At 37.5% G+C, this 16,868-nt stretch overlaps 1 protein-coding gene across 3 annotated transcripts in view; it reads right to left on the bottom strand.

Moving 5' to 3' along the window:
• The window catches only part of ACAP2 (ArfGAP with coiled-coil, ankyrin repeat and PH domains 2), a 63,093-nt gene that overhangs the window by 29,907 nt on the left and 16,318 nt on the right, over positions 1 to 16,868 (bottom strand). For all 3 annotated transcript variants that reach the window (XM_066556333.1, XM_066556334.1, XM_066556335.1), the window contains exons 2-9: positions 16,204 to 16,261; positions 13,629 to 13,748; positions 12,931 to 12,984; positions 9,374 to 9,432; positions 8,701 to 8,884; positions 6,441 to 6,485; positions 5,299 to 5,394; positions 1,060 to 1,134 (exon numbers count right to left, since the gene is read on the bottom strand). In XM_066556333.1, coding sequence (XP_066412430.1) covers positions 1,060 to 1,134; positions 5,299 to 5,394; positions 6,441 to 6,485; positions 8,701 to 8,884; positions 9,374 to 9,432; positions 12,931 to 12,984; positions 13,629 to 13,748; positions 16,204 to 16,261 — 691 coding nt within the window. The remainder of the gene's footprint in view (positions 1 to 1,059; positions 1,135 to 5,298; positions 5,395 to 6,440; positions 6,486 to 8,700; positions 8,885 to 9,373; positions 9,433 to 12,930; positions 12,985 to 13,628; positions 13,749 to 16,203; positions 16,262 to 16,868) is intronic.

The following is a 16,868-nucleotide window of genomic DNA, read 5'->3' as shown; positions in this document are numbered from 1 at the left end:
CATTTATCTCCTGACTCTAAGCACAGCATGTCAGCTCTGCCCTCATCATCACATCTGCTCAATTTCACAGCAATCCTAATGCTTCCCACCAACTCCTAAAGGGATGACAGGATGCACCAATAAAAATGTTTGCAGCAACCAAAGATGTTCTCTTTTCCCATGAGCATTAATATTGGCTCCTACTAAGGCTACCCAATTTACAATCTCAGAATGTTTTCATTCCTGAATTTATTTAGTTATCAGATTTCATTTCTATTGGGTGGAGTTTTTAAAATTTATGCCACTTGAACAGATCCAGAACATATTTGAATGAGAGTAAGAAGTGTAGCATTACCTTTAAACTGGTATCTAATCCCTTTCAAAAGTGCCTGTAGCTCACTACCAGAGAGTTCAGTGGAAATATTTTTAATTTCTAGCATTATACCTGCAAAACCAATACTGATCTAGAGCTTCTGAAACATCCAAACAGAAGTCATTCCCCCAACATGAATTACCTAAATTTTTCTCAAGAAGTAAAAAGAATTATTGCACAAATCTTTCCCAAAACACCAATTAAAAGTTCTCAATACCATATCTGTGCACAGCTGAACCAACTCTTTACAAAAGTTTACTTTTGTTCTTCATATGCAACAGCAGCTGCCACACAAGCTCCAAGTGCTGCACTTGGATTTGGCACAGTCCAAAGTGAAACTTATTGCTGTAGGGCTGTGCAGCACATACACCTCTTCTACAAACACACAGCATGGAAACACAAAAACCTGTACAACTTATTCAATTCAAGGTAATATGAATTAGGAGTTCTACTGAAATGTTAGAATCTCAGCATTCAAATAAATTCTACTGTTCTATTTATGTTTCAGTAAAAACTAAGCATAATATTTTGTTCAGTAACACAAAATTAGTATCTGCAATCCAACCTTACACTTAATGACATGTCAGTCTGTCTCTCTGCACTAAAAATACCATCCCTTGCAGTTCTGATGCAGAGATGCTGGGGAGAGATGCTACAGATAAGAAAAAAAAGTGTGTGCAGCCTGCCTTTTACATTCTGTTTAGTACCTTTTGTTGAATAGTGGAGTGCTTTTGCTCCATATCTCTCTTCTCCTTCGCAGCATCTACAGCCAACTGATCCAGCTGTAAAGAGAAACAGAAAATTGGATCTTTCAATTATCATAAGAAATTTGGCTCAGTAGATTTCACAATGCTGACAAAAAAAAAAAAGAAAGAACTAACACATTATGTCTAGACATCGCAAGACTTTTCTTTTATTTGCATAGCATAATTACTTCTTTGTCACAAATTGTTTACCTTGAATAACCACTGAAGCCTCGTTTAAAGCACTGCTCTGCCACCCTGAATTAACCTCTACCAAGGTGTACATTTCTTGTAAGCATTAGAAGAACTGTCTCAAAGAACAGCATGGTGCCAAGCATATGCGACTCTGTACCGCATTGGTGCTCAGTCTCCCAGGAGGATGACTCATGCTTTAGCTGCTCTTGCTGGCCTATGCAGCAGCACTGGCAGGAGCAGCAAAAACTAGAAGGAGCAAATGCTATGGATTTTTCCCTCCACAAAGTGGGAGAACTGTCTCAATTAGGATTTTGTGTCGATAGTTTTGATCAGCTGACCAGCAGTACTCGAGCAAGATTGCTTGAGATCTTAGGTAGAGACAATCAAATTAATTTTGGAAATAAAAATATCATTTTGAACATAACTGAGATTGTCACAGAGAATATTTAAGTTAGTATCCTTACAAAGTCTCTGATGATAAAAAGGACACTAGCCAAAAAAAATTTCCTTTTACAATCACAAAAAAAAAAAAAGAGCAAATTTAAGATACCCTGTAAGAGAAAGCTTGATAGGGGTTTTCTTCTGTGGTTAGTTGCTTGTTTTGGTTGTTTTTGTTTTACAGTTTTGATTCTCTTGGTTTTGTTGTTTGTTTGTTTTATCCAGGCCTTCATGTTTAAGTTAGGAATGCAGCAGGGAAGCAGATGTTGCCTGAAAGCCCAGCCTAGAGCCTGTACCACAAGGCTGCCATTGCCCGGCCGGAGCGCGCCGTGCCCAGCGGTGCAGACGCAGCACCGTGTGCAGGGCTCAGCCCGCAGCTCTCCCTGTCTGTGGGACAGGGCATAGCCAGAACAGCAGGAGCACCAGCTCCCAGCTGGGGCACTCATTGCACAGGGCACAGTGACTGACAGATCCTCTGATCCACCCACAGAGAGCATCCCCGCCGCCACCGCTCTCAGAACCCCAGTGGCAGGCCCTGCCAACTCTGGCTGGTTCCCCAGTCTTTTACTTGCCCTGCTTGACATGATATAAATAACAGAAAAGGGACACTAACAGGCCCTTACACCCTTGTGCTAGACATTCTCCAACAATTATGGAGCCATCAGAAAGCTGAAACATCTGGATCCAATTCTGTACTCTGTTACTTTTTTTAACTCTTCTCTCCCTGTCTTCCCCTCTGGCTCAAAAGGCCGTATCAGCACTTGCACACCTTTACAGGTATTTGTGAACAGGAACACATTGAAGGCTGAAGTGTCCAAATGCCACATCTATGCAGCTTTAGCACTTAAAAATAACACAAGCCTCTAAACCAGACTGGGCTCAAACATTGTTTTGCATCAACAACCTGTGGGAAACCCTTTCTCTGGTGATAAAGATGAGAACTGGGTCAAGTGCTGTTCAAAATTTTATAGGGATCAAGTTTCTTGGAATCTGCAAATGGACCCCAAGAAATTCTTCCTTCTACCCCATTAGACGAAACAGAAGGCAGTCACTCAGGGTAGGGCAAACCTCTAATTTACCTTGAATACAAGCATTTGAGGGTACATTTACCACAGCCAAAACAAAACTCTTAACAGCAGCTCATTCCACCAGTTACTTTTTTTTACTATGAAGACAGCATTGCACCATTCCTGTTTTCAAGCTCAAACCAGAGTTTCTTCCTTTTCACTCAGGTGAGCAGCACATCAATTGTCTTAGAAGAGACCAACAGCATATAACTACCAAAAGCTGTAGCAAATCACAACTAAACTATCAAAATCCCAGTCATTATAGGATTACTGAGTAATTTTCTGAAAATTAGGTTTTTCAAACTACTGCATTTACTGGTAAATATATTTTTATAAACATAATGCTCTAACTGGCATTCTGAGGAGAATTAAGTCAGATTAAAATACTTAGCTTTTTGAGTAGTCATCTCAATGAAAATTCAAATGTTTTCTTTTTAAGCTAACACCACATTTCATATGAAAAGAACCAAAAACCATAGTTTCCATGCAAAAGCTCATATTATGCTTGCACACTATTAAAGATTCCCATACAATGATCTGATTCCCAAGGCATCCTACCCTGACCTGAAGTATCCGAAAGCAAAATTGCTTAATCCTGTTCCATCACAATAAAATAGTTATTTTGAAAATACAGACAAAAATAATTCAAAGCTATAACTACACTATTTAAGATGAATTTTATTACTTCAGATGCTGCTAACACTTGTAATTAAGATCATACACAAAATTCACCTAGGAATGAAAACTCACTCACCAACAGAAGGAATCTAACAGCATTTTCACAAAAATCCAGCAAATCCCCGTTATGTCACAACATACTTTGTTAAAGGCAGAAGCTTCAACCAGTACAAGCTGCAAAGCCATCAATTGGTAAAACTTTCAACAGTTATTTACAAATCTGCTTCTGTCATGAAAAATATCCATTATTTAAATGCCAAGGTCTGCTACAAAAGAACAATTGCGCAAGTTGTACAACTTTAGGGTCTTCAGTCCATCTTGCTCCAACTGCAATATATTTAAAACATTCTTAGCTATGGATTTTCTAAATTTAACTCCTTCAGTTGCTATGATACCAGCACCAAAATGAATGCTACACAGTGCTCCTTACCAGATCAAGCAAAAGCATGACCAGACATTCAAAAATAACCTTGTGTTTTCTTGCTCCAATCACGTCAATGAAAGGGAAACTTTGAAGCCTGGCTGATGACATAACCCACTATTAACTCCATAGTTTGTGTCTCCTTTCCCTATCCCCTCTTCCACAGCAGTACAGGACACGTGTTACACAGCCATACACTACAGTTCAACACTTACAGCCCAACTAGAAGGGTGTTGAAGAATAAAGGGCACAACTATGGAAGAGTAACATCCACCTGAACTGTTCAGGTGCCCCGATTATACAAAGACCTGACATGTCTCTACACATAATTAAGACCCAACTGGGGCCTAGTCTAGCAGAAAAGTAACTATTCAGCCATTGGATTGTTGGAGTTATTTTCTACAGCTCCCAATCTGCTCCACTGCACAGCTCAGAACAATTTAATCTCTTATTCATTCAATGCCACTCAATGAATGACATTCAATGATGCTTCTACTCAAGATGAACGTAAAAGTTTGCTGTGAAAGTTTGCTTTTTATTTGCTTATTTATCTGGACAGACACTTAAAAAATTGGTTAGCTCCTTTGTAGATCTGTTTGGGAAGTGGCAATAGAGGGGTTTATATCAGAGCACTTGTTGCAAGTCCTCAGGCAAATAGAAAGTGCTCATATAACTTGCACTGAAAAGCAAGTCAAGACACTGCTGAGTCTTCTTCCTGCACCACAGACAGATGTTCATTTCAATAGTGTATGTTCCAATCTATTTGCATAACCATTTTCAATGTCTCCTGTGTGCAGTTGGCAGTGGTCCATCTAAGCTTTTCATGAGTCCCCTGCTGAAAACCCAGAAGTGTCAATTGTCTGTCCTTAAACAACAAAACTGGGTAAGAAGGATTCCATGCAGGAACTAAATTTTGCACTACTTATTAAAATCATACTTCCATTTTACGGTCTAAGCTGCTAACATCAAAGTTATATTTACACACATAAAATTTTAATTATACAGACTGCATAATTTATACAGTAAATAAAGTATATGAGTAGAAGAAAAACCAGTCTAATCTATTTTTGATTATTAGATATATTTATAAACATGGGTCATATACAAAAATTTTGAAATCCAAATAATCCAGTATCCTGAATATCACAATGTACCTCACAGAGCAGTACATGGCTATGCTTAGTATACAAATCCTAAAGGTAGCATTAATTTTAGTAAACAGACAACTTTCAGTTTGTAGCTATTTTCATTCCTTTCATTACAGCGTATTTTTTATTTTTTGCCTGTATCATACTACAACTCCCTTTTTGTTGAATAAATCTGTGAAGTACCTGATATGCTGGCATATATAAAGATTTCTTCCATTTCAGCATATAGTTATGCATTTTTAAAATAATTTGTTACCTGTGCACCAAGCTCTTTCATGTAGGGCTCAAGTTCACTAAACAGATCATAGCCTTGATGGAAAAAAGCCAGATGTGCATACATAAAGGATAACATCTAGAGGGAACAAAGTAAATATTTATTCTCCTAAAAATGGTATCACATATCACATAAATATGTCATTTAATTCACACAACCTACAATTTCATGTTTAATTTCTCCTCTCATGTCCTGATAATTTTACATCAATAAGTCATAGAGCTTCCAATGTTGTAAAATAAACGTGCAAAGTAAAGCAAGAACAGAACCAAGCCAAAAATTTCAGAAATCAGTTGATAGCATTAGCTCCATGAGCAAAACGAAAGAAATCTACTTAATGGCAGAAAACTAGTTCTAATTCATGTCACCTGAAATTTTTGTTATCTCTCTTTAACTGGGACATGAAAGGTTCAGAGGGGCTACAGAATATTTTACTAATGATTCAAACTCATAAGAGCTGAAAAGACTGTCTGGCCTTAAAATAGAAAACAAGTTGGGAGCAGAATAGCAGGCAGTTATAAACCAACCCAAGTAAAGTTTCTGCTTTTTAAGAGATTAAGAAAATTATGGGAGAGCAACTTCAGACATTTGAAAGAACAGCACTGTTTAATTTGTCACTCTCCATCTCAATAAACTTTTAACAGAGATGTGAAGTAGAAAAGGGAATTCAATGTGAAGCAAACTGGCATGCAGGTATAGCTTTATATTAATTTAGCAGATACCATACTATTCATATTAAAATTTGCCCCGTTCTTAGAAAGAACAGAATTCATCTTAGAATAGATTATAAGTAGCACTTACTGTTTACAAAGTAAAAAATCGGACCTAAACAGCAGAATTCTCAGCAAACAAAGTGATTTTAACCATGGAGCAATTACCAACAGATCAAGAGTAGTGAAAACCTACAAGTGTTCAAATCTGAACCGGAAGGATTGTCAAAAACAGTTAAACATGCATGCCCAGCTACACTACAGGCCAAACTGACAGTCACCAAACTGCCAAATGTATTGATAACATTTCTGATCAATAAAAGGACTAAATCTTTAACATACTGCTTTGTGGTCATATTTTTAATTTCAGATGGATTAAAATATTTGATATACAGAGGATAAAGTGTATCTTACCGATTTTAAGATTTCTGCTCTCCTTTTAGATTGAAGAACATTGATCTAGGAGAAAAGAACAAACAAGTAATTCCTTTCATTCCAAACTTATTTTATTTTCAATTTTCCCCATATAATCACATCCAAGCTTAAAACACTGGAAGAAGACAGCTCAATATCAGACTTCCCAAAATACTGTTAAAAGAAGATGCACTCTAGTTCTGTCATGACATCAGTGATGCAATCAGAGAACGCTTGCAAAGCTTGAGCTTCATGGTGATAGTTACAATTTTCTTATATCAGTAGGGAAAATACAGGACACCACTTGCTTGCTAGAAGTAATATAATACAACTTTCAAGGAAAATTGGTTTTCATTTTCAAGAGATTGAATTCAAGATGTTTCAAGCAGATGAGCCAAGCCAGCCCACCAACTCCTTGCAGAAGTTGCAGTGCTGCCAGGGCAGACTGAAGGATGCGAGCAGGGTTACTTTTCCTCTCAGACTCACAGTATTTAAGTATCCCAAAAATAGTCCCAGGCAAGCAAGAACGTAATAGGTTCAATAAATAACTTCCTGGGTATACCTGGGCTTTTAAGCTAGCTGAAGTCACTGATTAAAGGTGTTGCCCTAGAACTTAGGGCATTCCACATTATATAGAAAAAAATGACCAATTTTTCACATTCACCTAGTTCCCCTATCTTCTTTATCCAATCTTAAAAGGTTGCCATCCAAACTACAGATTTTACTTTAAAAGACCCACTTAGCAGAAACAGGCTTGATTTTTTAATTTGACACATCTATGTCAGTTTAGAATTTCAGCAAAATAAACAAACTTGCTGCAGCTATAATCAAAACCAGATTCTACTTCTATACTTAAGTGGTCATTATTTTGGAAAACTTTCTGCAGCAAAAATAATTGAGATTTGTTTGTATAGAATAAACCCTTGGCCTGTGAGGCAAAGAAAAATAAAAGGAAAGCAAAGGTTTTGAATTACAGTTTAGAGCAAATCTAGCTACAAGGAGACCATAGTTGTGAAGCCATTTTCCCAAAAGAATCACTGAAGCAGACACAATTCCTAAAACTGAATTGATTTTTGTCCACATTGAGAGATGCTGAAACTGTTCCCAGTTACTCTAGATGCATCTGTATCCCAGGAACTGCTCATACTTTGAACATACAAATTCCAGGAGGCAAACAACCTGGAAGTTGTTTGAACCTGCAGTTCAAAGCACACACAAGGAACTGGCCTCCTATAGTAGTGGCTGCCAGCTGCCCCCACCATTTAGTGCAAGTACAAATAATCCTGTGGGGAATAATTCACACCACTTGTTAAACATCAAAATGACCTTAGTGTTTAAAAAGTTGGAGTTCAGAATTGACCACTGACCACCATGTCTGTGACCATGCCCAGCTGATAGGCTCCACTTCATTTTACAACTCATAATGCAATTTATAGAGAAGTTAATTAAGCTTTAAATAACTGACTGGACTGTCACAAATCAAGATGATAATGTCTAATATAAAACCAGCTTAATTGTAAATAGCTGTTCTGTTTTTGATCATAGGAGAAGCTCAGACCTATTTGGGAGCCCCCAACCCCTCACACCATCTGAGTTGCAATAATCCTGTTTTGCTGTAGTTGTGGATAAGTATGAAACAGATGAATTTTAAGTATCAAAAGAAAATTTACTACTGTATTTAAGAATAGAAAGCAGCATGACAAAGAACACCTCTCAACACCGTATGGGAGATTTTCACTAAAAAGATAAAGAATAGTTAAGTTCTTGACTCCCCTTACAGCACAATCCCAAACTCTGAGGCATCTAGACAAGCTGAATACAACCCAAAGCATACAGATAAAATTGCAGAAATACCCAACGTCCTGTATCAGAATTATTCAGGTAATTTGCATTTCCTAGGCTAGGTTACAGTTTTTACTTTATCTATATAAGAAACTGCAGCATATCTAACTCATGAAACATTTAGCTAAGTATCAGGCATATACTGGGGTTTTTTCATAATTAATGTTCAACTTGAAAATTAAACTGTGTCACTGCAGCAAGGGCACTGAATACCAGAGCATTAAAGCAATAGGAATGCATCAATTAATTTTCCTCAGATTTTATTAAAAAGAAATTACTCGCAGATAAAGTTCTTCCTTTTTCCCTGAATCTCCACAGCTTCCAAGAAGCTTACAAAAAGAACTTCTAACATTGTAAAGGACATGTCTCTAACCATATGTAACAAATGGTTTTGAAAAGCTTTCATTGCTGTCCTTACCTGAAGAACATAATCCAGAGCTATGTGTCGAAAACACTTCCGAGTTGCAGTCAAAATATTGGTTGCTTCCTCTACCTCGTGTTGCTTATTCCTTTGAACTTGGGCATTTTTCACCAGAGCATTCTCCTTCTCTTCACTCACTTTTTCAAACTGTTTCTTTGCATCTTTAAATTTCCTAATATCTCTATGGAAAAAGGAAATATGGATGACAAATTAATTCCAAAGCATGAAAAAGAGTTTAAAGCTACACCAGACAGACCAAGCTTGGGACTGCTATAGCTGGTGTCTATTTCAAATTTTATATTCTTCAATACATGTGGGTCAAATGAAATCCACAAATTATGACAGAAGCTTCTTGTCTTTCTTTTCCAAGGGAAGGACAAAATTGAAATGTAACTGAACACATCCAATGCCTACTGGGGAAAAGCTTTGTCCCCCAAGCTTAGACAATTACAATATGTAATTAGATCAGTAATTCATCCTATTGCAACATTTCTGCAGCTGGATCTAAAGCCTCAGTGACTCGGGGTGATTTTTGACAAAGCCTTAATATACACTTCTCAATTTATGGGGGGCAATTTAAAAGAAGGATGTTTCACTTACCCACTCAAATCAGATTTTTAAAATTCCATTTTATGTATAATTTTCCCATTACAAGTGCAAATTAACTTACTCTTTAACGAAAGTCTGAAGCTGTGTTTTAATTGATCTTTGGATTTGGTCAAACAGAATCTGAAAGAAAACATTATTATGTAGGTCAGTAACTTGGAGGTATTCATACCTTCTGATTTCAGAAATACCAATGGTAATTATGCAGAATTACACGAGAATGTAATTATTAAACCACTGTGTCTCTAATATCAAAATATAAATCCCTTCACAGTAGTTTTGAAATAAATAAAAGATGAGGGAGAAAATAACGAAAATAACTCAAACCAAGCATCCTTTGCTACTCTTTTCTTAAAGACTGTGGTTATAAGGAGACATAAGAGCTTCTCTCATCCTGACATGCCTGGTTTCATAGAAGTTTATTTATGTTAATTGTACAGTAATGTTCCTGAAGAAACAACTTTGAATGTTAAGGAGCCTTTTTTTTTTCTTAGACTTTCACAATTTATCAACAATTAAAAGACAAATGAAACCACAGAAAGAACATGCTCTTAACTTCTGGCAAAAACCCCAAAACCACGGATTGAAATTAATGCTGAAAATGCAGCATATATGAGTATTCAGCACCATCTCCTTTACATGAATGTTTGTAAAAAACCACTCACTGTTGGACTACTAAAAGGAATGGCTGATTCTTTTTAAGAATAAGTAATTTAAGCAATGGTTCCAAAATATCTTGAGATTTAGGAAGGCTGGAGGCACAAAATATAATAAATTCATTTGAATTGTAAAGTCTAAGATATTTGTTAAGTTTTTAAGGCCAAGGCACACCTGGATGTGAGATAATTTGAATATGCTCTTATGACCCAAAAAATTCTAACTGGAAAATGAAAACACACATTCCTTCAGCTTCACATCTGCCCTCTGAGTTTTAGGATGGAATGGAACAGGTCAATGACTACTGGATAAATCCTTTTGTCACTTATTGTGCAGACAAAAAATGTTGCCTCAATTTTCAACCCTTTTACACCTCCAATTCTACATAACAGAAATACACAAGGCAGCATCACAAAAATAAAGTTGGCCCAGTTTAACAGAATCTCTCATAAAAGGTAAAGATCTTGAAATATTAAAGAATTTTCTTGAAAAAGCAAGCCAAAACCTCAAAGTTTAAGGTCAAAAAATGTTTTCCTTAAATGTTCTCAGATTCTTTATTAAGATTTGGAAATGGGAAGCTATGTGATGCCAAATACTGACAGCAAAACCTTTACCAGCTCATCTCTCTTTTCTAGAAACACTGAAAGGAAGCATGACTGAGTTAAAGCCACTCATTAGCAGTGGTACTGTACCTTGCATCCAGTCTCCATGCTAGGAGCTCTTCAAGACCAAAGCAACTTGCTCCAACCTCACATCTGACCCTGATTTAGGCAGGCAGTCAAACCATCCACACCTCCTGAGGACCCTTTCAACCAGAATTGTATCTACCAGTAGCACATGGAAGAACCTGTTTGTATTCCCACTTTGGGAAACCAGAAAAGCAGACAACTAGAATAAAGAACTTCTTGACAAACTGGAAGTCAGGCTGGGACTACTCCCACTGCTGACATTTAAGCTTGCCAGTTCCTGGGGAGTGCACCAATCAAGATCAATACCAAAAGATAAAACCAGATGGGAACTCAAATGTTTAGAGGACTCCCAGAAATATGAGCCCTTGCATTCTGCTTACAGTAATGAAGAGAAAAAACGTGCTGGGCAGAAAAACACAAAGAAATAATTTCCCCTAAAAAAACCAGAGAAGTGCCCAGACCATGATCTGATTAGATTTACAACCTTGTCAACATACTACCTTTCATACACTGCAAGTCTAAGAAAGCTGCTATTTGCCATAAGCTGTCACAGCTACTCCCCCACTGCTGAATCAGTGAAGATGCTGCATTAGGCTGGTCCCTGCCCTTATTTGTAGCAAAGCCTCACACAAAAAAACTGACAGTCATCCAGAACTCAGTGGGAGCATCTCCTACCCCTTCCATCCTTCCTTTCCTCTTTTTCCTCTAGCTTCACCCTCCTACTGGCTCTGTCACCTTGGTCAGCAACACACCTGTCACTCTGAGCCAGGAAGCCCTGCTGAACTCAGCAGATTCACAAAAAGCAATGCAGAACCACAACACATCTGGTAGAGCAATTGTGCCTCACTCCTGATGTTTGTGCCTTTGGTAAAAGCCACTTTGTTCTCACTGTGTCTGAGCACAGCAAGGGCATGGAGGGGAAAAAAAAAGCAGGGCAAAGCTAGATGGGTCCTACTTAGATCTGAAAAGAAATCTTCTTCAATATGGTTTGTTCTTTGCTTTCTGCCTTCAAAGTGCCCAAAGGGAAGAGTTGTGCTATGCCAAATTTTACCAAAGCAGTGCAAGCACCATCACGTAGAATAACAACAGCAATAACACAGGACCTATGTCAGAGGTATCCAAAAGAGCAAACCACAGATAAAGACATAGTTAAGAGGGATTCCAGCAGCAAGATGTGTGATGAAGAGGGACAGCCTGGGTTTATCTGCTCCATCTACTCTGCAGAAATCGTTGACATGACAGATATAATTGCTCCAGAACTGCTGCTTTGAACCTTGGCCCTCCCTTTTGTCTCCAACCCAAGAACCACTGTTCACTTACTCCCTTCTTTACAGTTTTCATTAGATTGTACACTCTGTATAATGGAAAGAAAATCAAACACAATGCTATTAACCTGCTTTGCTTTTCCTCCCTTCCATTCTAAAAGCATGCATTTAAAACAAAAAAAGCCTAATCAGACACTTTTAGAAAGCTAAGTTGAAGCTAGCAGACTTCCATTTCATTCTATCTTGTCAATTTTTAAACTCCCAGTGGTATGAAAAACCCACATTTTAAGTGTCCTGCATATTTTCAGCACTTTGGAGACACTTCAGTTTGTTTGCAGCAAATTGCTGGGAAATTAACAAAGAACAGTTGGGCCAATGAAAGAGGAAAAAACCGAAGAACAAACTTCTGAATACAAGACCAAACTCTTTAAAGGAAAAAAATAACAAAATTATAAAATTAGTTTTCAACCCAGGGAAAACTGAAGTTTCTGATTAACTCTGACATGCTAAAAATTACAATTAGTCTTAAATCCTAGCATTTTCTCCTTTCTCCACACTTACCTAAATCTGCTATCCTTCCAAAAAGAAAACTATATGCAGATCATAGGTGCTTCATTTTGTGTATTTATAAAGGATAGGGGAGAAAGTAGCAACTATGGAAAAGACAATCATTATTTCAGACCACTAAAGCTCATAGTCTGTAACTGTTACCATCAGTTTGATTCAAAAAGATTAAACTATCCAGTATTTCCTGTCTTAGAGCACCAAAGCTTACAAATTCCAAATGAAAAATAAACCAAGATGGGAATCTGCAGAAAAGGGGATATTTATAAATACCTTGTAAACAAAACATTATTAAAATAATTATAAATATAAAATGAGAGTTATTTAACACCACTTAAACCATTACTTTGCAAACACTATCAACAAGAAAGGCTTTACCATTAATCTCTCATCAAAAATAACTGAAGATGAGCTATCAGTGCCATGTTGCAGCTAGAACTACTCACATTATGATAATTGATCATTTCCTGTAAGGTGTCAGAGAACTTCATCAAATTGGCCTGTAAAGAGAAAATAAAAGTGGTTTAAATTAAGCCCTATTAAAAACACAGCACAAAAGCAACATTTCAGAGGTTTACAGCTTTTCAGTTTTTATAACTTGGAAATTCATTTTCCTTATAGCACTATTATGAGACTAAAACCACTAGGCTAGGAGAGCATGGCTGTAATAGCAAATAAATCTATTAAAGATACAAGCATGAAAATTGTTACTTCTATCTACCTGTATATAAAGCACCAAACTGAAGAAAAGCAGGAAAAATTCAAATTGACTAAAGATATCGAAAGCACACATACTCTAAAACATTAATTTACAGTATTTAATATGACACTAACTAATATTTTTCACATAATTTTTAATACTCTGACTCAAAAAAACAGGTTAACGTGTTGCAATCACCTGTGCACACACTAATCTAACACCTTTTCTGAAATTTGGCAGACCCATGTCACTGCTGAAACTAAACAGTACAGACACCTGCAGTGCACCACAGCTGGGAAACCCCCACTCTAAAAGAGATAGCAAAGAAAAAGAGCAAAAAGGCAAATAATTCCATAAACTTCAACTACTTCTTTTGCCAACTGCTATGTTGTGCCTTTTTTAAGTTATGTTTCTCTCCCTCCACTTTCACCTCAAAAAACTTACCTCAACCAATGTATCTTTACAGGAATATTGTGCAAGGTCTCGAATTCCATTCATGAATTGCTTGTTTGCTGTACAAAATGCTTTCCCAGTGTCAATCATTGCAATACAAAGCTTCACCAGCTAAAATGAGTATATAAATAGAGAGAAAGCAGAAGGCTTATTTTGATTTGGTTTTTACACCATCATATAAACATGAAAACACTGAGCTTAGTAAGGCTACAAAATAAAAATTTCAAAAGTTACATTCTCACCCTCAGATTCTATGAAAAGCTTTCTACTGTGTAGTAACAGCTATAAAAATACTACTCTAGGTCATTAGATATGCTATTGGGAAAGCTACCACTCTATAAACTTTTAAAATTAGTTTTTACTTGCTTTATTGCTAACTGACATGTTGTGCGTATTTCAAGAGAGTTTTACACAGGCAAAAAGTACAGCAGCTAAAACATAACCCGAGCAAATGATGAGGTTATTGTGGTTTCTGAGGAAAAACACCACAAAACAAACAAAAACGAAACCCACACCAGTTGTTTCATCCTGAGACACTCAGAATACAGGAACAGGAAAGCAAAAGGCTCTGTGCACAAAGCTGAAGAGCCATGGTTACATCTCAGGAGGTGAAATCAATCATGTTTCCACTCACAGACTAATCTCTATGGCTTTCCACCCCTACCACTCACTGCTTCAGTCAGCACCTCAGGCCTCATGGAACTGCAGTCTGATAAGAAGGTCCTCAGTATCTTGTGAGGGATGTTTTCCCCCTTCTTGAACCATGTATGCACTGGGCCATTAATGTAAGGACCACTGGTTACTGCAATTGCCAGGATGCTCTCCTGAGATGGGGGGCATTATGACTGAGCTCCCTCATCCTGAGGCAAGCTGAGAATAAAACCAGAAGATTGAACTTTCATCTCTGAAAGATCTTTCAAGGATGGTAAATAAATTATCATGAAAAGCAACACAGAAGCACTTGGTCCTATGTTGGAGCAAAGAAACCATCCAAGCATCCTTCCTGCCTTAGTTACCCAGTAATTTTTATGTTGACTCAGATCCTTAGGGAAAACATAAAGCTAAGAATGATCTTCCTCATTCTGATGAATGTCCAAGTTGCTTGAACAACGGACAGGAAAAAAAACCCACTATCAACATTAACCTTTTTCCTTTACCTTTGCTTATAAATTCACAAGCCTGAACTGGGCTTGCTTTCTTCCAGAGAGCACAACACTGCATACAATATAGCCCAAAGTCAAAGTTGTGAGACAATAAAACCAAGTTTAGTATGAACAACTGATCAGAAAAAGTTACCAACCAAGCCTAGACAAATTATTACCCTCAGGCCATAGTTGCTTCAGCTCACACAAGAAGCTTGGCTTTCAACTTTAGTATTGTACTACAAGGCCCTGAATAATGCCATTTAAGAAATATGAGAATTCTTTTCCCCAAAACCTTTAAGACTGGTGGAAAAGCCAAACTTGCAAGTTGGATTTTTCATATCCTTTAAATGCTCACACTGGGTGATCTACCAAAACAGATTCCACACCCCTACAGTAAAAATATGTGTTATACCCAAAAGTTTCACCAAGATTCACACCAAATCAAAATTAAGGATCCTAATTTATTTTGCAAGAGCAAGTTGCTAGATTATTAGCTACTAAAAACTAGAAATACTATTACAAGTAGTAAAGAACAAGTCTTCAGGCTTGACACCATCTTATATTTGTTTCCAGCTTTCTGCAGCCAACTCAACAGCTGCAGGAAAAAAAGGTTGTATTCAAAAAGCAGTTAAGGAGGTAAACAAATGACATCTGCCTGCCATGCGAAAACACAGATAAAAATAATTTAAAACATTTAGCACAAACACAAAGGAAAGGCAACTTTATACAGATGAAAACCAAAAATAAGCCACTCTCAAAACACTAGCAAAGAAATAACAAAAGTTTCCAAAGGCGAGGAAACCAATAAACAGATATTAAGGAGCTGAAAAGATGCTACATGTACTTTCTTATATACATGCACAAAGCATGACAAAATGCAGGATGAATTTTACAGTAGTCAAGTCCTCCACACAACAGTGAAGGATATACATAAATACAATATACATATATACATACATATATACATTTATACACACACCGGGCTGCTGTGCCTGAGATTACCAGTGACAAACAGCACGGATTTTAAACCTCCAAAGCAGAGGGTACCCAGATGTCTGCAGTGCATGCCATTGTGATCAGCAGGCTCTGGGTGCAGCAATGACCAAGCCCTGGCTTTTATCTCACTGGGAGCTGAAGGAGTTTGCAGCAGCTCCCCGGGCTGAGTCACAGGGGCTCAGCGAGGGCCACTCAGGAGGGAATTGCACAAGCGAGGCCCCCGCCCAGGGAAGGAACGAGTTCAGCTGCCCGGTGCTGCTCTGCTCCAGCCTGGCCTCCAGCTGGGAGCTCCACCTGGATCCCTCCCCTCTGCAGAGCAGGGTGCTTGGTCAGCCACTGACACTTGCCAGCTGTGAACTTTAAAACAAAACCGAAACACACTTTCTGATGTTTCTGAGACAAACGTTGTTCAATTAAAAGCTTACCTTGTCAAGTTTCAGTTCCAGCTCTGTCACATCTCCTTCTACCTCTTCTAAAGCTGCCCTGTGTGTATAAAAGAGGTTTTCCTTTAAAATTTTACACAAAAATACTCTGAATCTGGGGAGAAGGGGCAGACATGCATTCATTTAACTCATTTATTGCCATCACAGTTTTACTTAAATTTCAGCTATAAAACAGCATAGATTTTAAAGAACCACAAGAATTGCAGGAAATTTGACAGTACAAAGAAGAAAAACTACATCACTGCTAAAATGTGGTCTATTGATAAAGATTTGAGATCAAATTTTATCAATCCTGATATCTATCACACCAAAATAGGCTTCTTCTCTTCTTGTATAGACAATAGTCTATATGTTTGAAGCTAACAACAAAGGAAAGAAACTGAAAGTTGGAGAGAATTTTCTTAACTCTTTTAGTGAACTCCTGGCTCAAACCTGCAAATAAGGCAGCTATTTCATGAAAAACCTTGCACTGAAATTAGGAAAAAATACAGCACTTGCCATGTGTCAATTACTCTGCAGGGAGTTCAGATGGCACACTTGATTAGATCATTTACCTCTGGTCTACACTGGTCAAATCTTCCAGGCCAGTCAAATTTAACTTGCCAATAAAAGCTGCTTTCATGGAGCATTGCTAAAGCACAGATTTT

The sequence above is a fragment of the Molothrus aeneus genome, chromosome 10 (genome assembly GCF_037042795.1).
Source record: "Molothrus aeneus isolate 106 chromosome 10, BPBGC_Maene_1.0, whole genome shotgun sequence".
Classification (NCBI taxonomy): domain Eukaryota; kingdom Metazoa; phylum Chordata; class Aves; order Passeriformes; family Icteridae; genus Molothrus; species Molothrus aeneus.
The sequence above is the reverse complement of the archived record's forward strand: the minus strand, read 5'-3'. Positions and strand labels throughout refer to the sequence as shown.